General features: G+C 41.0%; 1 protein-coding gene across 1 annotated transcript in view; it reads left to right on the top strand.

The window, feature by feature from the left end:
• MME (membrane metalloendopeptidase) overlaps positions 1–25,899 on the top strand; it is a 41,802-nt gene extending 15,903 nt beyond the window's left edge. Inside the window, exons 10-22 of the mRNA XM_009982913.2 lie at positions 1,856–1,992; positions 2,092–2,185; positions 5,164–5,292; positions 6,214–6,312; positions 7,429–7,509; positions 8,464–8,567; positions 10,482–10,540; positions 15,622–15,741; positions 16,461–16,594; positions 18,700–18,765; positions 22,150–22,245; positions 22,693–22,769; positions 25,800–25,899. Of these exons, the coding sequence (XP_009981215.2) occupies positions 1,856–1,992; positions 2,092–2,185; positions 5,164–5,292; positions 6,214–6,312; positions 7,429–7,509; positions 8,464–8,567; positions 10,482–10,540; positions 15,622–15,741; positions 16,461–16,594; positions 18,700–18,765; positions 22,150–22,245; positions 22,693–22,769; positions 25,800–25,899 (1,296 nt within the window). The remainder of the gene's footprint in view (positions 1–1,855; positions 1,993–2,091; positions 2,186–5,163; positions 5,293–6,213; positions 6,313–7,428; positions 7,510–8,463; positions 8,568–10,481; positions 10,541–15,621; positions 15,742–16,460; positions 16,595–18,699; positions 18,766–22,149; positions 22,246–22,692; positions 22,770–25,799) is intronic.
• Positions 25,900–26,708: the final 809 nt, after the last annotated feature.

The following is a 26,708-nucleotide window of genomic DNA, read 5'->3' as shown; positions in this document are numbered from 1 at the left end:
AGGAGAGTATCCTTTGCAGTTCCTTTCCTAGAATTACCACAGAAGCTCAAGAGGGCCCAGGACTAAAGTTAAGACTGTGGCCACCAACTGATTCAGATATGTTGCAGTGTGACTATTCAGGCCCTCCCTGTTTATCCAGAGCTGCAGATTCAGAACAAGAAGTCCTGGTTTTCCAGCGTTGCCTCTGTAAGATGGGCTCCCAAAGCACGCAGAAAGGAGCCCAGGAAGTAATGACTATGAATCAGGAAAAGTCTCCCCATTCCTCCCACGGTAGCTCCCCCGGGATATTTCAGCTCTGCCTTTTCTCTTACCCTGAGCCGTGTGCCAGTTGTGCAGTATAACCTTTCATTAAGGGCACCACAAAGTCCAGCTAAAGAAGAGCCCAAGACTGGTAACAAAGGTTTGTCTCCTCAGCGACCTCATGTCTTATTAGACCTGGGTATTTTTTATCATAACTGACTTCTACTTCAGTGTCCTGCACAACAGGCAAGCAGGTTACCGAATGTGTTTACGTGGGAAGTACTGTGGTCTGACTGGCAAGGAGTGCATTACTGAGTCTCCTGAGCCCAGTAAGGTACTATGAAATACCATTATTCCTGCCACAGTTTCATAATCACTGCTATTTTTATTGACTTCAAATTCTTCAACTTGAAATTATATGATGGTTCACTTCTGCCTAGCTTAATTTGTTTTATAATTGACCTTCTCCCACAGGTCTTGGTTGAACAGTTATCATTACAGTCATCATGTCAGAAACTAACTTCTCTTGTCACAGAATGGCACTGCCCTGGTTATTTTTAGCTCCTGGGGAGTGCTGCAGATCAGCAATAATCATCTGCTCTAAATGTATCCAAAAATGCTCAAAAGACACATGATGGGAGTTGGTAGCGTTGTTGTAACGCTCTAAGGATAGAACAGTAATTATTCCTAAGATTAGCTTGAAGTTTGCTGCTTCTCGTTCAAACCTGAAGTGATTCTATTCCTGAAAGCTCATCTGCTTTCCTCAGCTGCATTAGTTTGTCTAAGGAAAGACGTTACCGCTTCCAATAAAACTTTCCTCTCAAAGGATACAGACTGGGAAATACTACCAATACTTTTCAAAGAAATGGGCAGAACAAAAATTTTTAAAATTACAACAGAAAATTATTTTAAAAAAAGTACAAAGATTATTTGCTCTTCTTAAATGTAACACCTTCCTTTTCGTTACTAAAATGAGTACCTTCCCCAGGTGGTGAAAGCACCGAGTAGCTCTAGAGTTTGATGATTTTCAGCTTCAGCCCTGAATCATCTTCTCAGTCCAGCAGTGGTGCCCAGAGGCCACGGGCTGGGAACGCAGGGAGTTTGAAGCAGTGTGTATGGAGCTGTGACATCCGTGCCACTTCCTAAAGAAGCCAACGGAGGAGTTGGAGGAATATCTAACACTGTAATATCTACAGTATTCCAAGCTGCAGGAGACAGGCTGCACGGAAAACCGAGCCATTATTCATGCTCTGATTTACAAGTTCTTAGCCAAATATAGCAAAAAGGCAACTGAAAATTTTACTTAAAATACCGTTTCTGCTTCGCCAGGCTAAAAAGAAGACGTAACATTTCAAATTGCATTAGTTTGAAATCAGAACAATGTCTCAACCCTGTCTGCTAAATATCACTCTATTTTAATCAGATTTTAGAGCACAGAGGATGTGCATTATCTCAGATCAGTTATTGTTATGGTGACTCCATTTACAAGTAGTGCAGCTATTAGGAAAACTAAAGGCAGAGCGTTTGTGTTACGCAAACGTGCTTAAATGGAACAAACAGCTAAATGCTATTTCTTTATGATTTAACCGTTTAATGATGCATATTGATTTTCCAGGTATTCAACTGGTCAAAATTCATAAATGATATAATGTCAACTGTACAAATTAACATTGAGAACACCGAACATGTCATTGTGTATGATCCAGAATACCTGATCAGGCTGAAGTCTATTCTTAATAAATACACTCCCAGGTAGGTATGTTAGGTATTTTTGTAATTTGCATTTAATTTCCAGTAAACTTTAAAAGCCTGAAAACATCACCAGCTTATTATTGTTGTTTTGTTAAACAGAGACCTTCAAAATTACATGATCTGGCGATTTGTAATGGATCTCGTCAACAGCCTAAGTCGGAACTACAAGGACACAAGGAATGCTTTTCGTAAGGTGCAGAAATTAATCTCTCTTAAAGTTGTAAAGATGACTTTTGCGAACCACAAAAGATAATTTTTTAATGTAGTTGTGGTATATAAAAATTTAATGTACTTTGAATTTCGCACACAAAAGCTAGATGTGTTTGCTGAATCTTCTGCTGGAGCGTACACATCATTTCCATGATGTATGCTTGATAGCTGGAGTGGATTTGACAAGCATGTTCTGGTACTTGGCGTCCGTGTTTTTCTGAATCTAAATTAATTCTCATTTTGATAACAGAACAGTCCAATTTATTTGCAAATGATTACTCTACAGTTCTGATTGATTTGTTACAAACCCTTCAGCATTCAAAGTCAAACATTATGGGCCCAATCTTGTTTTTCAGTCATTTGATCCTGCAGATATTTCAGTGCTTTTAAGGAAATGCTGAGCAATTTCGTAAACAGATTGGAGATGGAACTCCTTTGTATTTCCACAGTAGAACTTCCTACATTGTAAGTTTGCTGAGCTCCATTAAAAAAGGTTAAGGCCATTTTGTTCTAGCTGTTAGTGACAAAAGAAATACTTGAATATGCATATGCAGCTTTTTAAGGAGATTCTGCTTGTTACAGAAAAAGATAATAATTACTGGAGGAAGTCAACAAACGTTCAGTTTGGTCAGTGTTAGGTATCTGAACAGAGCAGTCTTATTCATTGATTATTTGGCTTTTTCCCCTACTCTTTAAAGTATGAAACTATTTTAATAGAAAGCTTCACATTTGCTTAGTCTGCATCACCACGGAATACTAAGTTTTGCACTCTACAGATGAAAGACATCCCCCGCTACATCTTAGGACTTCACTGCGGAAGTTTCTTTTAGAAGAATGTCAAAGTTTGAAAGAACAACAGAAAAAGATTTTACCACAGACCATATACAAAAACCATACAATTTTCTACCAATTAATTAATAATATATGATATCATATAGGTGGAGCTTCTCACAGTAAATGCAGTGGAAATAAACTAACAATTATCTTGTTAAGCTTGCTTTCAACTATAACTAACTGTTAGGACAGTACGGCATTCCATTAATCTCCCATCCCATGTTTTTTCTGGGTTATGTGGCTAACTGGTCACTTATTAATTCAAGTCTCCATCTGTTTTAAATATGGCATGCTTAAGATGTGCTACAGGAAGTGCCAGAGTCCTCGCAGAAAGATCACTGGATCTGCAACCACTTCCTTAAGAAACGGGCAAAAAGATCTCAACAGATGACATGCCCGTGCGTGTGGATGGGCTGTATGTGCCACCGAGGGGCAGTGCCATCAGTGCCATCACTCCATCACATACGCTTGGTTCTCCGCCTCGAGGAGACTGTCAGTGCTCACTGTTACCTTTGTTCAAAATCGAGCCCTTCCAGCAGATGTACTGCCCAGAATGCCAGACGCGGGGCTGGAAGAGCATGCAGAGTGGGATCATGACACTAGTTTAATGCTTACAGCTACTGGAATTGTATCCTCAGGATACAATTACTCGCACCAAAGAAACAAATCAGTATCTTTCTTTTTTTCCAAGATGTATTTAAAGAGGAAAAACCTGTGTTCCCTACAATGATGTAGTTCAGAATCTATGCCCCATGAGATCAGGAGGTGTAATTTCAGATGCACCAGCACTGTACATGTGTGAATCCACAGTAATGCATTTTAATTGCATGTTATTTTACTAATAAGCAGGTAAGTTTCTGTTGCTGTAAAAAGCATTACTTTGTTTTTTCTTGTGCAGGGGATTGGAACTGGATGACCTTCAAGGTCCCTTCCAACCCAAACCATTCTGTGATCCTGTGATTCTATGACACTGGGCTGACTTAGAAAGAGTCTACCTCAGGGTTCCTGGGAAGGGCAGTCCTGGTCTAGTGCAAGTCCACCAGAGTCTCAAGTAGCCCTCTGCCCAGCTCATTAGCCCTCTGCCCAGCTCATGCTTAGACCAGTGAACTATGATTGACTAAGCTTTTGCTATATTAAGCAAATTACTACTGATGCAGCCTGTTTGTGTGCAGGAGGTATCTAAGAAAGAAATAGGTTAAGGATGGACAGATTTTCTAGTCTATTCAGATGTTTCTCAGTAATGAGTTACAAAAAGCTTCAAATCACAGGCTCTTCAGGGAGACCTGCAGTAGTCATCTCTGCGCTGTGTTGTACTGGCAACGTTTTCAAAAGACCATTCCTGTGTCCCTAATGCTTTAGGGTGTAAAGAAACATTCTTTTCCTAGTAATGCAGTTCAAGGTGTAGCAGTTACAGAGCTTTTAACACCAAAAGTCATTGATCAGTACCCCTGAAGAGATGGGTGGCTGCTTCATTATGAAATATAAACCTCATTATATGATGTGATTTCAGAGAGTTACCCTCAAATGACACTGTCTGCTCTATTCCTTGCATTCAGGTGTCATACCATTCTATTATCCACTCAGCTTTATCACATATTTATATGTTATCATGACAAAATCTTTGCACACCTTGTAGCAACATCACATAGAGTAAACGAGCTCCTACTTTGCAAGTCCTCAGAGGTGGGAGGCTCCGACAGAAGCTGCTGATTGGGTAGAAAACACAATCTTACCACTGCAGAAATTAATTTGCTGCATAATCGCAATGGCCCTGTCAGAGCTGGAAGTGCAACACAGACCCCTGTAACAGTGAAAGCTTTGTGCCAGGGTATTCCTCTGTACCCTCTCCCATGCTTAGCTTTTTGAGTAGTTTTCTTCTCTCTACCTTTCACGTTTCGAAAGGATAAAGAATATTGCTAACGATTCCCGAATTTCCTCAGCCTGTGGCAGATGCTGCCATTACGGTCAGTCCACCTCACAGTCAGCAACACGAATGTGAGTTGAACGCACGTGTTCAAGGTCAGTGAGGCTCCTCTGAAACCCACGTCTGCGTCAGTCGCCGTTCTGCGTCACCCGATGCGGGCCCAGATGTCACCTCACGGTTCACCTGACGTTTTTGTTTCACAGGCGCTTTATGGCACAACGTCGGAAACCGCCGTTTGGCGTCGCTGCGCAAACTACGTCAACGGCAACATGGAGAACGCCGTGGGACGACTGTATGTAGAGGAAGCATTTGCTGGAGATAGCAAACACGTGGTAAAGCTCTTAGCAAACTTAGCCTGTGTGCCATCTAACCATCACTTACCTGTCACTTCCATGCAGTGCTTCGCACAGCTTTGATTACACTTTTATTAACCATTCCTAATACAGCAGGTCACTTCCTAAAAAACCCAACCTGCAGTTTGGCTTCCCAGTTGGTGTACCACTGAGGAGTAACGAGACGTGCGTGCAAGGAGAGTCATTCCTTTGCACCCAAGACTGTCTGGAGCTGACCTGCTCTCCAGGCTCATGACCACGGTGTGAAGTCACGTCTGAAGTATGACGATTACGTACGCACACTTGGAGGGAGAGAGGCATCTGCCTGCTCCACGTGTTCTACGAGCCAGCCTGGGGCCTACAGCACCGCTGGCACGTCCGTGGGGCGCCGCGCACACACCACGATGCACGTCCAAGGCAGAGCCCGCACGGAAATGACCAGTCACTGCTTGTTCTTTGAGGCTGCCGCTCGTTCACGTCCTGCCAACGCGGGGCACGGGGACAAGCGCTCATTTCTGCTTGGCTTCAGTCACACAGAAAACTGACGAGAACTAACCCGGAGTTAAGCCTTGGCTTCCTCCTATCGCTCCGACTGTAATCCAGGCCTAAGGTGCACCATTGGCTGCCATTCGCAGTAATGTGATCAGATGCACAACATCCAACAGATGGATATCTGGTGGATTTTTTGGATAACTCCAAATGGCATTGCCTTGTGAGCGCATGTCCATTCCCCTTCCCCCCACAGCACAGGCTAGAAGCACTAATACTCAACTTGAGCTCCAGACTGAGTGTGGCTTGTAAGCAGCACACACTCAAGCAGCTAGTGCAGGAAAAACAAGTCTGTAGTAAACAAACTGTGACTGAGGAAAAATAACTGGATTGTTTTATGGGGATTTGTAACATCCTGATGTTTTTTCCAAGGTTGAGGAAATGATTGCAGATATACGTGATGTTTTTATAAAAACCTTAGATGAACTTACCTGGATGGATGCAGAAACCAAAAAGAAAGCAGAACAAAAAGTAAGTTAAATCTTAAATATTGGTAATGCCATGTATTTCTATAAAAATAAGTATTTCAATTGTTTTCCCTGAAAAAATAAGCAGTAACATCTATCACTATTTTATATCTACCATTCATAGTATATGAAGTGGTGCTTATGTATGTTCCTAATGTTATTTCAATAGCTACACACATTGAGCAGTTACACCTCACACAGTAACTTCCAATCAGGAATGGCCTCATACGTCAGGTAGCAAACTGAAAATCCTGAATACATTCTGCACTATGATTAGACATAGTTAGGAACAATTTATTTGACAAAATGAGATGCAAACTGTCTGAAAAGCGAGGATCAGAAACACACATGCACTCCACATGTGGCTTCTAACGTTCACTTGTCTGTGAGAATAGCCTACATCAGAAAATTATTTGTATAAATAATATTATTTTACTGCTAAATTTTTTAAGATGTATTTATATGGAAATATTAGAAAGAATTGCTAAAGAATTTTATTGTGTGGTTTTTTTTTTTTATTACTCCTGATATTGCCATCACATATAAACCAATATTTGTCTATCAAAAGAAACTGAGTAAAATTTGGGTTAAAAAACTTTGTTCAGGACTTCAAATTGTCAAAATTCAGGAATATTTAAATAAATTATTTCACTCCAATGTAGATGTGGGAGCTAGTTAAGAAATACGATACAGACCCAAACTGAGTCGAACTGTACAAATGTAGGGAAATTTGAAAATGTGTTTTCCTATAACAAAAAACGTCCCGTTATTAATTTATTTCTATTTTAGATGCTGTAAAATCTATCAAATATTTCAGGATTCCTACTATTTGTTTAAACCAGCCATTCAACTAAAAAGCATAGCTGAAGTACATTTGGCTGTCTTGTGCACATTTCTGCCAGTTTGCTTCTGAAGGAAGGAATGGAACACACCTTCTAGAATTTTCCACTGTTGCAATTGACTGTAAACTTTCCAGTGCTTTCAAGGAATAAAAAACATAAACGAAACCTCTATCTAATTCACATCCCAGCTTGCTTCCATATTGCATTTACTATGCAATGGATGGTTGATTTAAAAATCTGGCTGGATTTGCTATAGGCATTGATTCTCTTGTCCCTAGGCGACAGCAATTAGAGAGAGGATTGGTTATCCAGATGAGATCGTGAGCGATGACAACAAGCTGAACAGCGAGTACCAGGAGGTAAGTATCCACAATATAATTAGAAAAGGGTCTTAAGAGAAAAAAACGTGGTTTTGCCTCCATAACCATGTGTGTCTGCACGGAACATCTCAATCCTGTGCTCGGTCGCACGGGGATAAATAAGGATGTGTTAAAAGCTGGCGCTCCAGTACTGATCCAGTACAGATGGTGAGAAGTATCTGGTGGGATTTCAAGGGAATTAATAAATTCTAGAGGAATTGTGCTATAATAGATCATGAGGCCAGTGGTATCAGTCCAGTAAATCTGCCCCAGATTGACATGACACTGGTTGAAGTGGATGCAAGTACAATAACTCAGTAAACTGTGCCTGTTTATCCATGCATTGGAATTAGTCCCTGAAGTATGACATTGGACACCTGTCTAATTCCAACTGCATCTCAGCTTTTCCACTGGAAAATGTGACCTCAGTGTTCTTTTCCCTTGTAGGTTCATTGGTAAGAGTAACCCCATTAATCCATTTAGTATACATGTATGTTCAGGCAGAACGTATCTTAGAAGTCAAAGTTTTAACTCTGAAAAACACAGACATATGACCAAAGTACGCTTTTTGAACCACCATTTGAGTTTTATTCAGTGTTCTTTCTAAGGTGGAAATGCAGCTTACCAGGCTGGCAGCTACTGGCTTCAAGCAAGCAGCTCCTAGAGGTTAGGGTCAGAACGAACAAATGCTGAACTCCACTCACAATATACATGGAAAGAGGGAATAAAGATCTCTGGATGAAAGCACACAGCCACTAACATATATCCAGCTACAATATCAACTCTGGGATGTAGCAGAGCACTGCAAATCAAGTTGTAATTGTAGATTAAAGAATACTCTTAAAAATGTGTTGCTTAGCTCGTCGTGCTTAAGACTGGATTTTCCAGATCCATGTGTCTCTTATTGCAAATCAGTAACACCACCACTAAGTACTTTTCCCTCTTTCTCTTTAGCTGAACTACAAAGAAGAAGAATACTTTGAAAACATTATTCAAAATTTAGTATTTACCCAGAAGAAAAGGTTGAAAAAGCTTAGAGAAAAGGTGGACAAAGAGGAGTAAGTATTTAAAAATGCTGTATATGATCTTTCATCCAGTTTCCACAGGAAGACATACTTGGAGGGTGATCAGTAATGATTTAGTGGCCTTCCTTCTACACTTTTTCCTGCATGAAGAGGGCAGGGAAGAGGGCACTACTCATTTCTCAAAGGCTGGACCTACATAGCAAGTAGGGCAAAGAACTGGGGGACAGTGTGGAAGGCGAAGTATTCTGGAGTAGGTCCAGTCTGGTCCCTTAGCTCCCGGAGTGGGTGAAGTGGACTCCTGGAGAGCAGCATTTTAATTAAGTTCATCCGAAAGATGAATTCCATCCCTGAGAATTGTGTTTCTCTTGCTCAGAGACTGCTGAGCCAAAGAAAACATGATTCAATGAGGATGAGCAGGAACTTACTTCAGAAGTGTACTCCTGCTCTGAATGAAAATATTACTGTAGGATGGAGCTGTACCAAAAGACTGACACGGCACATTCTGTAGCCGTTCCGGCTACTCTTCCTGTCTCAGCTCTGACCAATCTGGAAGTTAATTTATGCCAAATCGGAAACATAATTGTGGTCACCACAGGCCATGCTAACTTGGCAAGACTGTCCATTGGAAGAAAGGCTGCAGATCTGGATTTCTGTTGAGGAGAGGACAAGAGACCAGTTTTGTGCAGTCTGAACAAGAGAGGGCAGAGGGGAGGTATCATTGCTGTCTTCAGCTACCTAATGGTGGCCATGTAGAGAAGACTGACTCTTCTTGAAGATGCCCAGTCTTAGGGCAAGTGGGAAGAGACACAAATTGGAACATGCAAAATTCTGACTAGATGTTAGGAAAAACTTTTCACCATGTGGGTGGTCAAACAAGATGCAGAGAGGTTGTGAGATCTCCAGATATCCATGCTTGGAGATACTCAAATCTTGAAAGGACAAGCCTCCAAGCAGCCTGATCTAGTTAGCTTCACATGAGGCCATATGAGTTCTAAAGCTCCTTTTTACAGAAATTATTCTGTGATTCTGTGTTTCTATTTTTAATTACTTTATCATTTTCATAGTGCTGTTCCAGATTCCTTTTGTAAGGAAAAAAAAAATCAAAAACTGCAACTGTTTCAGAACTTTAGTCATTATTGTGGAGAAATAGTTCCAACTGTTGCTTTTGCTGTTCTGTATTTACATATCATTAACCGAAAATTTATGTGCCACCTAACAGCCACCTCACTTCTGTTCTGTTTTAACCTCAAGCTGTGTTTGGGTTTGGCTTCTTCAATTGCTTCACCTTAATTTAACGCAACTCCTATATTGTTCTCACGAGCGTACGTTAGTTAGGAGTAACTACCATGAGTTTAATTGCATTCAAAGATCACCCAAAGCGAGTCTGGAAGTAGCAACCACAGTTGATTATGCTCTGATAGTTATAATTTATTCTGCAAATTAATTTTCACTTAATCAAGCAATAGCCACTGGTACAATACTTTTCCTTGCTTATGATTGGCATATGCAATGCAGTTATCAAATAGATCATTTATCACAGAAATAAATTTCACTCAGAGAGCACAGAGCCAGGAACTTAGGAAAAGTTCCATTATCCCCAAATGTTTAGATACCATTATAACCTCAGGTTCTGTGTTTCAGTTTCTTTATATGGGAAATTTTACCTGTACAATGCTGTAGTATGAGCAGAAATAGAAAGAAAAATTAAGTATTGGTTTTAATCAGTTTGAATAACAAAAGGAAAGGGCTACTATATGATTAAGGGATTGCAATGTCAATGAGAGGCTGAGTGCATTGGGGTGTTGGACTTAACAGTCGTCTCCAAAAGTACCTTCTGACCTCAGTGATTCTGTGATTCTGTGATTCAGTGTCTAGGTTTGTTCCAGTAATCATTAACTCTGCCATTAAGAACGGAAATTCTAACATTTATTCTCCTATTTTTACTAGGTGGATAAGCGGAGCTGCTGTTGTCAATGCTTTTTATTCAGCAAGTAGAAATCAGATAGGTAAGGTTTTCCAACTTATTAACTGGATCGAGGTTTAATTGCCAAATTATTTATATATATGTTTATGGATTTTTAAACTCAAGAAGTTAAACGATCTTAATATTATGGGGATTACAGGAGGGCCTTAGTGAAGCAAGATGAGAGGTTTCGTTCACAGTGTTTTCATCTGCTCATGTTTTGAGTCACCTTTGTGCAGAACAAGGACAGAGGCTTGGGATTCAGCCATGAAAGCCACGGCACTGTGGACGGCCTAGAAGTTTAATGCCCAAGTAAATTCAGTGGCCTCAGCCTTTTGATTTTAAGGGATGGACAGGGAGTACAGTACCACTTTTGCCTGAAGGAAACGCTGTCTAAAAGAAAGTCAGGGCTTCCATTCCTTACAGCCCATTCACAACTCCTTTGTGCAAACTTACTTGGCATGGCTTTGGGAAGGATGCTGAATTTCGTCCTGCTGGTTAATGAATACACCAGTTCATTGACCGATCTGCTCAGAATCCTGTAACATTTCACATGGTAGGCCAGAAACACAGAGCCCCATACCTGTTCTCGTGAAGCAGTACACTTTGCTTTCCGTAAGGGTAACTGCAGAGAGTGAGACCAGTCTGAAACAAATGGCCTGTTACCAAGGCAGCAAATGTTCTGCATTTGATGATGAAATAATTCTGAAATACCAGGGCAAAAACCAGCTTACTCTCATTTTCTGTCTCCTCATGTCTGCCACTTTCCCATACATAGCTGTGAGATCCAGCACCCCAACTCCAGCCATCAGCTTCACATGAGCTGTGCTGAGCCAAGCGTCCCGTGCTCCTCGGGACCAGCAGCTTACAGTTTGGCCACTGTGCCAGAGCTGCTTCAAGTCCCAGGCAGACACAAACCCTGCCTGGCTTCGGCACCACCTTCTCTATGGAAAAATAATCGTGACTGTAGGAACAAAACATTTGGGGCATAAAAAGATAAAGTTTACTCAGAAAGTCTCACCAGCTATCTTGTCTGTAGCACTTCAAGATGTAATTAGGAACCACGGTATGTGAGAGCTCTGTGCTAGTATTACTTTAAGTAGTCCCATTTAAATTGCAAGTCTGAACTGTTTGCTACCTTAAACGCACGGTTCTAACATACATTTTTACATATGGCTTAAGAAAGGTTTAAGGAATTTTGAGGCATCCTTAATTACTGTTCCCAAGATTTAAAGTCTGCCAGATGACTTCAAGTTCACTGGCTGATGTGTCATTTAATTCTGCTTCTCTTGTGTTGGAAAAATGAAAATGGAAAACTGGTAGATTACACCAAGGAAAAAATAAAATTTAAGAGAAAAGTTCAGTACAATGAAGTAGTTTTTGTACTGCTTTTGAGTATAAACGTTTATAATGTCAGCCTACCCCAAACCATCCATGGTTAAAAATAACTTAAAACAGAAGAGAAAGCATTACAATGCTTTTAAAGAAATAATAATAATAAAAAAATCCATTCTAGCTAAAGATTAGAACCATATGGAATCTCTGAGGTTTCTCAGCTTGTGAACCGTAGCAGCTCTCTTCCCAGTGGTGCAGTCTTTCAAGAGTCACAACACATTTTTACATTAATTATGCCTGACAATGTTTCTGCATACCCGTTCTGCAAATATTGTTATTATCCACATTTCAGAAATTGCAGTGTCCTTTCTGAGCCATTAGTGAGGTACTATGATCCATGTGTAACTCTTGGAAACAAGTCTCTCAAAAATGAAAAAACCTTGTCCTGCAGGGCACTGCACAGAAATGAAACAGTATTAATTCTTGTTTATTTATGAAGGCTTCCAAAGAAAATATTTGGTGGAGACATTATTTTCATTGCCAGGGATGAAATTACCACTTCTTTTCCGTCTTCAGTAGTGACTTCTGATACAGTCCCACTGCTTTTATCAAAGGAACCATTAAATCAAGTTCAAGAGTGTCAGGTACTGTCTTCTCCTGGGCTCTTATAATACTAGTGTCAAAAATAACGTCACTGATCTGCAAGACTGCCAGCAGGACGTCCAGTAGCACCAGAGGGAATCAAAAGCTTTATTTTGAGACCAAGTATCATATTTATTAGGTGACAAAAAGCACTCCCTGCTGTTCAGTCTGCAAGCACAGCTGCACTAAGCCACATGGATGTAACTGTATTCCAGTTTTTACAGAGTATGTTTAATACAGCATACCAACATTTTCATAGTTGGAGTTTGCTGTGGAAAAAAAAAAAAAAGATAATTTAGCACCCCTAACCACACAAGTCTTGATTCTGCAAGTGCAGATTTAAAGAAATAGCATCAGGTTTATAATGGAAGGAATCAACGAACTAAGCCAAGTTTTCCAAAACAATTTTTCCTTTTTAATTATTTCTGTCCCCACTGAAGAATTGAAGATTAAAAAAAAAAAAGTCCTGCAGTCCTAGATTTTCAGGTTTTATTGAGTCAAGTGATCTGTTAAGCAGACTCCTGAAAATATGATCCTGACTTCTACTAGTTGCCTGTATCTTACAGTAACTTGCACTTCCCAAATCGCAGAGAGGAGAGTTTTGGGCACTGTGGGAGTGCAGCATTGTCAGCCTCAGCGTCACGCACGCGAGAAGGATGAGGTGTGGAGCAAACTCCTTGTACTGGTGCAGTCACAAACAGGGCAACAGAATACAGCTCACTACGAAGGGACTACCAGTGCAGTGCTGTTTGCATAAGAAATCAGCAGCTACAATACTCACTTATTTTTAGGTTTTCTGTCCTAGTCAAACCTTTGGTGATACTTGCCAAGGTTCCTGAAGCTTTCCAGTTAACCCAGACTGCTCTGGCTTTGCAGGGGGTTCTAAAGGTAAAACAGGAAGTAAGCATTGTGAAATCCAAGACAGATTTCACAGAGACAAAACTGTATGGACTTAACTGACCAGCCGTGCTTGGTTAAGGATGGCAAGACAGTGCAGTGTTTGGCAGGTGGTAAAATAAATGAGCATTTAGCTCATTAATGCACAAATATCTGCTCAGAAGGCTTGCTTTGAAACAGCTTTGTTCAGTAGAAAAGGAATCATGATCTGGAAGACTGAAACTGGTGACTGGCAGTTAATAAGAGCCATAAATTCTTACCTCATCCTTTAGCTATGGCATTCCACAGGATAATTAAAGCAGTCTGATCTTTAGAGTGATGTCTGAATTAGCTTAGTACTATGCTTTTTAAAAAAAAAAATCCCTTTAAAGAGGAGTTCTGTGCATGTTATGTAGGTAATTTATTATTACATTTTAATATGGTCTGATCTTCACTGTTCCATCAGCAGCACTGATCATAAGGAAGCCACTCAACCTCCAAAAAATCAGCTGAGTTGCTGCTGCTCGTAGGGTAGCCCACCCTGTGTTCCTTTAGGTGCCCCCACCTGTGACCCACAGGCAGGTATGCAAACTGAACTGCCCCATGCTTCTGGCTCATGGGAGGAGACTGTGCCCCACAGGCAGTCCTGGTAAAGGCTTTGCTGCTCTCAAACATGTTCAAGAAGAAAAGCAACGTGTTCTTTTGTCCAGGGCTGCACAGATTCCGAGGGAAATACTTTATGCATTTTCCTGCCTTGGAAGTTCACAAGGCAGAGAAGTACAATCTGCCCTATAGACCCCAAAGGAGTTGAACTTCTCTCTTCTTTAAATCTCTACTCAAAACGTATCCCACTGTGGGAGGAATGCCTGGCACCTCAGACCTGTATTGTGGAACATGGAACAAGGGGTTTTCAGAAGGGTGGAGTTAAAAAGAAGTCAAATCTACGAATTCTGACGTTTTACTGTAAAAATGGATGAGGTGACAGGGTGTTAATTAAACTGAACTCAAAGTCCTGGGTCACAGTCTGCCTCTAGGCAGGGAAGGTGATCCTAAGGTTTCAAGCAAAAGACAGGCTGAGCTCCCAGCCAGTTCCAGTTGGAACACTCGGAGCCACCAGGACTGCTGCGTATTGTTCTGAGCAAACATCTGGCCAGCAGTCATCTCCAAAAAGAACAGCGTTCCGACACTGTGCGCTTCAGATATCCCTGTTTGCCAGTCATCACAGTACCCATCACACAGGATGGCATTTATCCTTTCGCCTTTACTACCGATACTTTCTGAGAGGAACATCAAAACGTTTGGATATTTAATTCCATGTCAAACTAACAATGCAATGGAATTACTGTGGCAGTAGGCAGCAGTTTGCACAGGACAGCAGAAGTAGTTTTTTTTCCTAACCTGTTTATTATTTTTCAATGGTTCTTCCTCCTCTTGAAAGAAACTGCTAGAACTGTGCTGGATTTATGCTGAAGTGCAAGAAGTATGTTTTCTTTCTTTTGTTGGGTGAAAACTGTCATCTAATTCCTCTTTTTTGTTTGAGTTTTGTAGATTTACATTCACAGTGAGAATTAAAACTATATTGCTGCAGCAGGCAGAAGTATAGGGAAAAGGCCTGCATGAAATATAAACTGTAACTCAATATTTTCTTCATTTGTAAAAAGATCACAAGTGCAACATGATTTGTTTTTTACTAATTTGTTTCTTAAAAGCTTAGAAAACGAGCACAGAAGTGAGTGAAAAGAGCTGCTTTGTTCCGTTTCTTTCATTGCCAGCTTGGCCTATTTTTATTGATTCTGACTTACTGATGGGAAATTACTGATATTTTCAGTGGAAGAATAAATTCCTCAGAGATTGCCTCCACCACAAATCAATGATCAAATAATTTATTCTCGGGAAACACCCTCCCACTTTTCATGATGTCATGAGGTTTATTTAATGATACAGGAGTCTGGGAATGCCAAGTGCTGTAAATTGGAGAAGTAAACTGCTTTTTTGCAAAGTAAAATAGCAACAAAGAGGAAGTAAAAGTCGATCATGATTTTGCAAGTGTCTGAAGAGCTGTTTTGCTTTACTCTAGGCTTGTGGGGGGAGTGGTCCTGCCGATCTGTTCCCACTATCCTACAGCCATTACCATGTATCCATTCACTTACTGTTGCTGGTACCTCCGAGGGAACAGCATGACTTTGGTTGAAGCCCATAAAAATGGTCTGTTCACACTGTGCACACAGGATAATGAGGCAGTGCCCTAATTGTGTTACTTTTTTTTTGCAGTCTTCCCTGCTGGTATTTTGCAGCCCCCTTTCTTCAGTGCATCACAGCCCAGATCTCTGAATTATGGTGGCATAGGCATGGTCATCGGCCACGAAATCACACATGGTTTTGATGACAGTGGTAAAGTGCCGAGTTTCGCGTTACAAAACTTACAATGCGCAGAATGTTTTACATGCTTTAGTGCTTAATCATTCCGGGGGGCAGATAAAATGAAGTTTCCATATATAAGACCAAATCTGGATTTCTGAGGCTTTACAGTATTGTTCTCCATGATGATTCCCAAAAAGCACTACCCAAAGAATCCCACAGACACTCCTGTAGCTGCTAGGCAGCAGCAACAGCCCGGAATGTGAGCCTGCAGCACACAGGGCTTTTAATATATTTGCTGGTTACTTGCTTTTGCCAAAGGCTACATAAAAACCATCATAAACTCCACATAATTGTGAACAGGGTGTGTCACTAGGCTGGCACAGGTGGGAACCCAAGGGTCTGCTCTGGCTGTCAGACCTGCTGCCCAGCCACATGGTTCATTCCTAGACCTGCACTACGATCGATCCAGTATTGAGTCACAGGTCAGAACCCTAACAGTCTTCCTAAGACAGCCTTAATCCCATCTGCTCATTCAGTCTGACTTAGGTTTTTTTCCTCCTCTGCTGAAATAGAGCCCTCTTAGCAAAACAAAAAACCCCAAACAAAGAAAAAAGAGCATCATCTGTATGACAGCCTCGTTACAGTGATTTTTTTTTTTTGCATGAGTGATTATACTTTCTTGCTACCTCTCTTCCTGCATCAGAAACCTCTTTTCCTGTGTACATAATTCTGGTAACATGTTATTACAGGCAGAAATTTTAATGAGAATGGAGACCTTGTAGACTGGTGGAGTGAAGAATCAGCACGCAATTTTAAGGAGCTATCCCAGTGTATGGTGTACCAGTATGGAAACTTTTCATGGGACCTAGCAGGTGGACAGCATGTATGTCATATTTATTTGTAACTACCTATGTTATTTTTAATGAGGAGGCACAAAATCTTATGTCCTAAACATGCAGACCCTTACTCACATGAATGCTTTCTTGCTTTATGGCCAATACTGTCACCCTTACACAAAAACCAACAACAACGACGCAAAATATATTCTTAGAGATAGTGGTAAAAACTCCATGTATACACTGACTGTTCTGAAAGAGGCAGGATTTATGTTCTGAATGAATGGCAGCCCTTGAAGCGTTTTTGGGCCCTCCCAGGCTCTTTTTTAATTCCACAAAGGAACAGAAAAAAGAAGTTTGAACCCAATTTCCCCAAATCTTGATGCACAAATAACATACATCCCCATCAAAACAAATCCTGCCTGCTGCTTTCCTTTATTCCAAAGTTTCTTGCTCTTCCCCCAAGACAAATATCTGGGCTACAGAGCAAAAAGGTCTGAGAAGAATCAGGGTACGGTAGAAGAGGAAGGGACGACAGGCAGATGTAGGGGAGACAGGCAATCTAAACGTGACTGCATTTCTAGCATTATGCACAGTTAGAATTCATGGGCGTTCAGTGTGGTGTCTGTGCCTGGAAGAGGAAATTTCAGGAGAACGGTTATCACAGTCTGTTCTGTGTCCCAACAAGATGGATATTCCATTAGCTCAGAGAAAGGTGGCCGTGCTATTGCAATTCCTCACGCTGAGCAGGAGGCAGCTGTGTGCACGTAACGCAGCATCTCCCACACATCAGCTCAGGGTGACCAAAGCTCTGCAGGACACAACGCAGCTTTCATCACCTAGAGACACTCCAGCCACCTTCACCCTGCTGCCACCAGGATCTGCTGTCCCAGGCTGGCAGTGCACAGACTGCAGAGCTACCGATGGCAAATTTCAACCAGTTACCAGTTGAGCTGCCAGCCAAGGCACCTGCCGCACCAGTGTCGTGTTTAGTTCACAGTCCTGCACCTCCCACACGGCAAGAGACGTGACAAGTGTCAGCCCCTGATCACCGCTGCGCAGTACAGAAAGTTGTTTACTACAGGAGCACTCAGTTGTGTTGCACTGTGGAACACCACTTAACATCCACCTGGTTCATTTTGGACTGCACTGGAAAACCACATGTGGCATTGAGCTGTGGCGTCACCTGCTTCTCTGTAAGGAGCAAGATTTCTCTGGGATGAGACCTCCTAGAGTGAAGTGGCGAATGAGAAGACACAAGAAGCTATTTCTCTGACAACTACTGTCTGTTTTTTTTAGAAGCTGACAATATATTCTGTCATACAGAATAAGGAAAAGAAAACTTCCAGCCCTGAGGTTTTCCTAATCTGCGTGTTAAACTGTTGAGACTCACAGAGAGACCATTAAAACCAGAGAATAGTATCTCAACATATTTTTCTGTCATTTTTTCACACATTAAATTAAATCTAATCATGATTCTAAGTTTTGCAGCTTTGAATATCATAGCCCCATATCTTGGGCTAAAGGTTGAAAAGACAATTTTTTGAAAATAAAATTACAGATTCTTCATTACCAAAGCTTCATCATCTTTAGTGACACTTCACTGACTTACGAATACTGTACCAGCTAGACAGATATCTTCTATGTATCCTGCTACCAAAGAGCAACCTAACTGGCCTAATATACTGGAAAATACTGACTTTCCAGCAGATTTGCTGATGTCTGTTAACTGATAATTCCACCTATTTGGAGTCTGGATTTTAACTTGTTTCGTAGACTACATGGACAGATTCTGCCCTCTTCCTCTAATTGGAACTGTAGTAAGATGCTGAGGGTTAAAGACATGGAGAAGATAGGAAGAATGAATGAACAATGACTAAACATCAGAAAATCTGAGTAAAAGAAACAGCAGAGCCTAGAAAGCTGCCTGTAGGGGAAGAAAGAGGATTAGGGAAAATAATAGCATCCGCATGGATTTTGAGACAAAGGAGGAAAAGACTTTTCCTAGATGTTAACATAATCTTATGTTAAAACTTCAGATTTTAAGGGAATTCTCACCTTTAGAAAGTGAGCAATTCACAAAGTTTGGCATTACAGGTCTTGGATAAGCTCTTCTTTTCAGAAAACTACACATTTCCTTTCTATTTTACAGCTGAGTGGAATCAACACACTAGGAGAAAACATTGCTGATAATGGGGGCGTTGGACAAGCATATAAGGTATGAAGCATCCATTTTTCTGTTTTAGCTGAAACCATCAGAGATCAAGAAAATGAATTTCAGAACCTTTGAAGAAGAAACATTATTTTTTTGTTAGTGACATGACCATACCTACTGCACCATCAAGGCATGGTTTAAAACTATTGACCAGCTGTTGTATTTCTTTCATCCTGTTAATTATTTCAGGAAACATCATCTGTTCCTAGTGCACTCTTTTTCAACTGACTTCTTTCTCTCTATATTTTTTTTTTTTTTTTCCTTTTGTGCATAGGGAATTTGTAGAATGGAGAAATTTAATGAATCACACTTGGACCATCACCTGACTAAACTGATGATACTGAGCAGCTGTCTGCCTCTGTCTTCACCAGCTCTTATGCCAGGCAGGAGGGACACAATGACTTTCTTCTAAGCCCTACCCATAAATAGTCTCTGCCTACATGGAACACTATTCACTGTTCAAAAAACCGTTCAGAATATCTTGGGTGATGCGGGACCAGGTGACTTGGGTCCCCCTGTACAGGTATCCAAAGATGTCAGTGACATCTAGACTCCTTACGCTAAGCCTCCATGGGAGCTTGTATGCTTTTTGGCTTTCCTTCCATTCTCCTCCTGAAATGGGTACTTAACCTGTTAGACTGGCCAACTTTGAGATTGAAACTGAAAGCAGCAGAGGTCTTCTCTTTGTGAATTCAAGTTGAGAGATGAGAAGCAAATCAGCTTCTCTGTGACCTTTTCTTGTTATTTGCAAATCTGATGGTTGCAGGCCTTAACAACGTGATCTTCCCTCTCCTTCCCTGAGCACCTTGTTCCACAGCAAAACATTCAACTCTTGGACAACTGGAGCGCTGTCATTCCTCAACAAAGCGCTTGCTGGGATGCAGGGGCCAACTCACACTTCTCAAAGTTATCATCACAGCTTTTGCAAACAAAGCCATCGGCTACACTTACTTCACTAGAAATATACATTTGGGGGCAAATAGAGTTATTAGTGAGAGTTTAAAGAATGATTTGGAATCCTAAAAGAGGTGTCAGTATGGCATAATAGATTAGTAGGATCTTCAATTACTGGAACATTTGTGCATTTAAAAAACCCCACAACAGTACAAACCCACAAAAGGGCATACTCTTTCTGAAAGGAATGGGAGTAGCCCTAAAAACCTAGGTCAGAAGTATTACCAAAAAGAATTAGATATTCATAATTATTATGATATCATATAAATAGTAAAAAAAAAGGTCCAAAAGGAATCTTGAGAGGTCATCTAGTCCACCCCCCTCCTAGCAGGTAGAATCAACCACTTCTGTATCATTCAAACATACCGTCAGAGAAGTTCCACCACGTCCCTGCTGCAGTTCGAGGGCCATCATGTCTTCGCTTGCAGCTCTGGAAACAGAGAGCAGTCTGTGCCTTTCTCTTCTACGACCTTTTACGTGTCTGTAGACTGCTACATACTCAAGGGCCCAGACTTCTCTTCTTTAGACTAAACAAACCCAGTTCTTTCAGTCTTTCCTCATAGGTCATGTTTGCTAGACCTCTGCCATTCTTGCTGCTTTCTTCTGGACTCTCTCCAGTTGGTCCACATCTTTCTTGAAGCGCAGTGCCCAAAACAGGGCAGAGTGCCCCAGCTGAGACCTGGCCAGTGCCAAGTAGAGTAGGATTGCTTCATGAATCTTACATGAGACGCTCCTGTTTATACATCCCAGTATGACACTTGCCTTTTTTGCAATACTGTGGCACTGCTGGCTCTTATTCAGCTTGTTACCCACTAAAGCCTCTGGAGCATCTTCAGGAGACCTGTTAACCCATTCCTCAGGTTGCACTTGGGCAGCTGATTGGCTTTACTTGTGCAGTAGCTTGGCACTGACTTTAGTCAGAACGTTTCTCTAATTTGCCAGCACCTTTCTATCAGTAATGATATCCTGACAACACATTGTTTGACACATGGTCTTCATAAGAAAAATGAAAGCAACTGTTATTACTATGGAAAGGTTTTAAAGTCTTCTGCAATTAATCTGGAAAAAAAAAAGAACAAAATCACAACAAAAAAAAATCCACTTTTCATAGTGCAACATTAGATAATTGATAAAAGTGATTTCTTCTCCCTGTAGAGTCAGTTTTGTGCTATTAAAATTGGGTCTTGGAACTCTGCATTGTATGCAGGGAAAGCAGGGAAATAACACATAAGTGCATTATTTCAGACTCTAATCCAACAGCTGGCAAAAAAAAAAAAGAAATACATTTATGTGATAAACACTGGAAAGAAAACCTGTAAGCAGGACAGCAAATACAGGTGTTCTGTAGAATCAGAGAGAAGAGGGATTTTTCTGACACAGTTGAAGCTTTTTACCTCACATCTGTCAAGTCTAATGAAAAAGAGACGGAGAAGAGGAAAAGACTTCTTATTGCAGCCTTCCAGTACTTAAAGGGGCCTACAGGAAAGCTGGAGAGGGGCTTTTTACAAGGGTGTGTAGTGATAGGACAAGGGGCAATGGCTTTAAACTGAAAGAGGGGGGATTTAGATTAGATCTAAGGGAGAAATTCTTCCCTCAGAGGGTGGTGGGGCACTGGACCAGGTTGCCCAGAGAAGTTGTGGCTGCCCCATCCCTGGAAGTGTTCCAGGCCAGGTTGGATGAGGCTTTGGGCAACCTGGTGTAGTGGAGGGTGTCCCTGCCCATGGCAGGGGGGTTGGAACTGGATGATCTTTGAGGTCCCTTCCAACCCAAACCATTCTATGATTCTATGTCAGAGAATCTCCAGTCCTTTCCATTACAGAGCATATTCTACTTTTTTAACACAGAACCACCTTGCTTTACACAGTCGTTAATTAACACTGTGAAAGGATTTGGTGGATAAACATGTGGCAGTCCAATGGAATTTAATACATTAATTATTATGAAGCTTGCTGAAGAACAGTACTATCTCTCTGTAGCTACTGTATTTCAGAATGCAACTGTCCTCCTTTGCATTCTTAATTTCTTCCCCTGTAAAAAGATGCATAGTTATGCAAAATCTTGTTATCTGGGTGTACTCATCTTACTGAAATTATTCTGCTAGCCTTGACTTCTTTTTGCTACAATAAATTGCCTTCTTTAAGCCTGTTTCTCTTACCACTTACTCCAGTATAAGTTGGGCAGCTTCACTAAACCTGGTGTGAAACAGTAAACCCCATTCAGTGAGAAAACTGGTTTGATTCAGTCAGGCCACTGGTGCCACAGTACTGAGAAATGGCCCTGTCATCTTCTGCCTAAAGGTGGCAAGTAGTACAACGGATGGCCAAGGTAGTCCATGATTAATTACGTCAAAGAACCCATGTTCCTCCTTGTCATCATTTCATTTTAACTGTCTGCGCTGGAATTTGTAATATTTCTACTCAACTCATTCTACAGGCCTACGAAAACTTTGTGAAAAAGAACGGAAAAGAAAAACTTCTTCCTGGTCTTGACATGAACCATAAGCAGCTGTTTTTTCTGAACTTCGCACAGGTATTCGATACTTGTTGACTGAAGGCTTCGAAAATCACTTTGAGTTACGTTTAACATTAAGTCAGAAAGAGCAGGCTGACTTTCAGAGCTGGCAGAGTTGCTAAGATGAGCAGTATTCACTTCACAGTAGTGAAAATAAAGTCTCATTAGATAATTTTTGTCTTCATAAATGAATTCATCAATGACTAAGTTTGGTCTCATTAGATAATTTTTGTCTTCATAAATACATTAATCAATGACTAAGTTTGGAATATAGTTTCTTGTGCCCAAGAGCCTTTGTCTGAGGACAATGGTATAATTTTTTTTTAAACAAAATATACATGTTTTCTCTATGTTCCAATGTGAAATTTATTCTTATGACATGAAGTGTTTCATAGTGAAAAGACAGCAGGTCTCTTCCTGGACAATCTTATGGCTAACAAATGCTTTTCTTCGTTGCATGTGTAGGTATGGTGTGGAACATACAGACCAGAATATGCTGTGAACTCCATCAAAACTGACGTGCACAGCCCAGGCAAATTCAGGTCAGCATGTATAATAATCATCAGTGCAGTTCCGAGGTGCAACTCAGCTTTTAGCTACAGAATTTAAAGAAATCTACAGAAAAGGCTAGGTGGCACTTACTGGGTTACCTTTAGGCATATACATGTATATAGGTGTAGCACCCTGAAACTGGTTTGGAGAGAGAAGGACAGACTCTCCCCTCCAGACCTCCCAGCCCTAACACAGCTCTGTGCTGGCAGAAACAGGCACAGGCCTTCCCGGGAAGCTCTACAGGCAGAATAAGGCTGTAGAGGAGTTGTCCTCACCCTTCAGATGATACAACTTAACTCTGTCTACACGTTTGAGAAGCTTTGACCAGTCGTCATCCCAGGACACAAACGCCATCACCCGGCTGTTACCACACGTGCATGGGTGTTACAGCAGAGTCCCAGGGACTGTCTGGAATGCCCTGGCTCCAGCAATAGCTCCTCAGGAGCTTCTTATAAAGACCAAAGGCTATGGATGGACTTCCAGCCTCCACTAAAGTCACAGGTAAAATCTCCACTTAATCTGTGGAGGACAAGGATTTACTCTTCCAAGCACGGAGAAGAATTCATTCTTTTAAACAGTAATACTAACATGAGAAATGACCTTCTGTGCACAGCCTTTGCTGTCATTAGAATGAGGAACTCTTTTGCCATTTAGAGCTAGAAAGATGTTCCCTTCCAAGAGAGTGGGCTGGCCCATCTTCACTGTTCCGTTAACAGTGTTACTCGTGATGCCTGCAGCCCAGAACCAGGGCTCTGCTCTGCCCCGCGTGCCACACAAGATCACTGGTTGTTGTCTCCTGCAAGAGTAACAGAAGCCAGTTTTAGGTGGAAGATCACTGCCTCTCAGTCAGTACCAAACCTGTATGCTGTGGTGCAATAGCTAATTTGTGTTTTCTGCCATGTATACTCAGTCAGCCTTCCCAAAAATAGGTGGGCTTGAATTCAGTAGAGTCATGCAGGAAACTTGGCTGTTCAGGGTGGAAGTCTCTGGGCCAGACTAGGGTCTTTCCTTTTGAACTTAAGTCAGAGCAACCATTCATCAGTAGTGTAACAATGATTTTGCTCTAATAAATCTGTTTGGTCAAATGCCATGAGATCGAATAGTAATGTAGACATCACAACATCTCTAAGAGCTTTGAAAGCTGTGTCATCTCCAGGCTTCACGATTTCTCTCCTGGTACAATTCAGTACATTAATTCCAGTATCTTTCTTTCAACAGTTTTCCACCAAAGAACTATTTTGTTTATCCCACATACTCAAATATTTAGTGAAAGCAGTGACTGTTCCTTCAACTGCTACTTGACTGGCATTTCACTGTGGGTGGTTTTTGTACTATCTGCAGATCTCTCCCCAGAGGCAGTTTATGCAGAAAGTCCTACCATTGGCCAAATCTGGGCACAACGTTCATGAGGCTCTGCAGCAGATCTGCAGCACTGTGCCTCCTCTTTGCTTATCTAATTCATATGAGTCACGAGTCCTCAGAAGTTCACTAGTTCAGCATCTTTGTGTAATTGTATTTGTGTATGTCTTGGAGATATTACATCATGTATTGTGCTGGTTTTACATCAGGATGAAAGGCTGTAAACTTCATATGGAATTACATAAGTGTTAATGAGAAACCTTTCTAATATTTTTAGCATGTGAAGTAATTTTCAGGATGAGGCCCCTCTAAAAGCTCTAAAATAGTAAGCATTTCAGAACACAAGACATACCCACAAAATTACTGCCTAATGACATATTATTAAAATGTCACAATGGCTCCCAATGTGCTTTTTTTTCCCCTGTTATCTGGGGGAGAGGGGTGGGGTTTTTTGTCGGTGGTTTGTTTGAACACTTGCTACACTGGCTGCAGGCTAATTCCCCTTACAGGTAGGACAGACAGCTCTTCACCAAAATTGTTAATTGCATAGTACAATTTTAGTTTATGGGGCACCAACTCTGAGTACTGGACAGGTAGAATCTTTTCTCCACTAGAAAAATAAGAAGTTAACAGAAAAATGCCTTAGATCAGGTAATTGTCAAAGGCAGGCGAAAGAGAATCTGTGTCTGAGTGTTAACATGCAAAATTCAAGGCCAGGTTGGATGGGGCTTTGGGCAATCAGGTGTAGTGGAGGGTGTCCCTGCCCATGGCAGGGGGGTTGGAACTGGATGATCTCTGAGGTCCCTTCCAACCCTAACCATTCTGTGATTCTACAATCTTACAGAGACAGTCAAATCATTGCAGGTGTCAGCTGGTGAACTTCACCTCAACTTCTGTGGACACTTCCTGGTTCTGTTGAATCCAAGATTATTCGCAGAATAATCACAAATTACTCAAACACTTCTTCAAATAATTCCTCATCTGCAGTCAATGTGCATCGTCTATATTTGACACTAAAGTTGTTTTCCTGCATAGGTACACACATGCTGTATTTCCATTCCTGAAGGAACGAGCAACTCCTAGCAGATATATTCACACATGTTCACAATTACAGATCAAAAAACTGCTTTAGCTGGCATGTCCCCATATTCACTTGAAAGCTGTTTTTTCTGTGAGTCCTTTTTCCAGGAACCTCATTCACTAGAACTTTTGTGGAGAATGCTCAGAGAAGCAGTATGAACTCAGTTAAAACTTGATTAGAGTAAAAATGTAAATAAATGTTCACTGAAAAGTTACACCGCAGGCCTCCACCTCAGGGTCTTGTTTTTCCTTTACCAAGAAACCTGTCAGCAAAATGCAGCTGAAAAAATTCTCAGTGAAAACTAAAGACAAGCAATGAACCTGTTCCTAGTGAAGGAATGGAAGTTTTCTGAGAGCCAGTAACAAAGAAGGGACAGGTCCTGTATTTTGGGGGTTGCAAGAGGGGCCATACAAACTGAAAAGAGAAAATACAGCCACTACTTGAGGTGAAATGGAAGCAATAGTCAGAGTTCAGAAACATGGGTGTTTCCCAAAAAAAGAAGTTACCAAACCTGGGTTGTCTTGTTTGTTTTAAACAAAGGCAAGCAACAATGACAAGATGTTGTTGTTTTGTTTTAAAGGGTCATAGGATCGTTGCAAAACTCTCCGGAGTTTTCCGAAGCCTTTTCATGCACCGAGACAAACTACATGGATCCTGTCAAAAAGTGCCGAGTTTGGTGACAGAACTGTAAACCTTGCATCTCGAGAAGCTTTCCAGAATAAAAAAAAAAAGAAATTGAACTGATTTTGAGAAGCAGAGGAGGGAAGAAAAGTGAGGGGAATACGGTATAGAGTAGTCATGGTAATTCCTAGTAATCACACATCAGAACATCAAATAAGGACTGATGCCAGGGCAGCAATCAGCTGCTGTGGCCCATTTGCTGCTTTTCCTACCCCTGAATCCCACGGAATCTAAACCACTTGACAGCAAACAGTAACATTTCACTTGTAGCTAATCCTGTTCCCCACTGGCCAAGGGCTCTTTGGATTTATTTTTAAATGTCCAAGTATAATCCATTATTTCCCTCTGGTAGGTGAAGCATACTTCTGGTCAAGCAGAGGAAGGAAATAATAAGGAACACACAGTTTTCGACATCGTAACACGATAATGAGACAACGTTTATAGCCTGAGTGTCAGACTTGGTACCCTCTGCTGTTACGATAAATCTGTTCTACCAAACGTTTTCCTTTTTACTTGAAACCATTTGTACACGAGGAGTCCAAAGACCTGCTGTACTTACGTAACTTCTCACTAATTATTCCAGTGTGTATTACCTGAAGTCACTATTTACAACAGTTATTTACTGCTTTCCAGTCAAACTGAAATTGTAGGTAATTTATTAATTTTTGAACGTATAATCTGTAAGATTGTGATCAAAGACCCTTTCACAGTTTTCTAAGCTTTTTCTTGCTTTCTCTAAAGTTGGTCTTTTTTAAAGTTTCTAGTAATGTATAAATCATAGTTTTTATATTTAAATCTGAGCTACACT

The sequence above is a fragment of the Tauraco erythrolophus genome, chromosome 11 (assembly GCF_009769465.1).
Source record: "Tauraco erythrolophus isolate bTauEry1 chromosome 11, bTauEry1.pri, whole genome shotgun sequence".
NCBI lineage: Eukaryota > Metazoa > Chordata > Aves > Musophagiformes > Musophagidae > Tauraco > Tauraco erythrolophus.
Note: the sequence above shows the minus strand (reverse complement) of the source record. Positions and strands in the feature narration are given on the sequence as shown.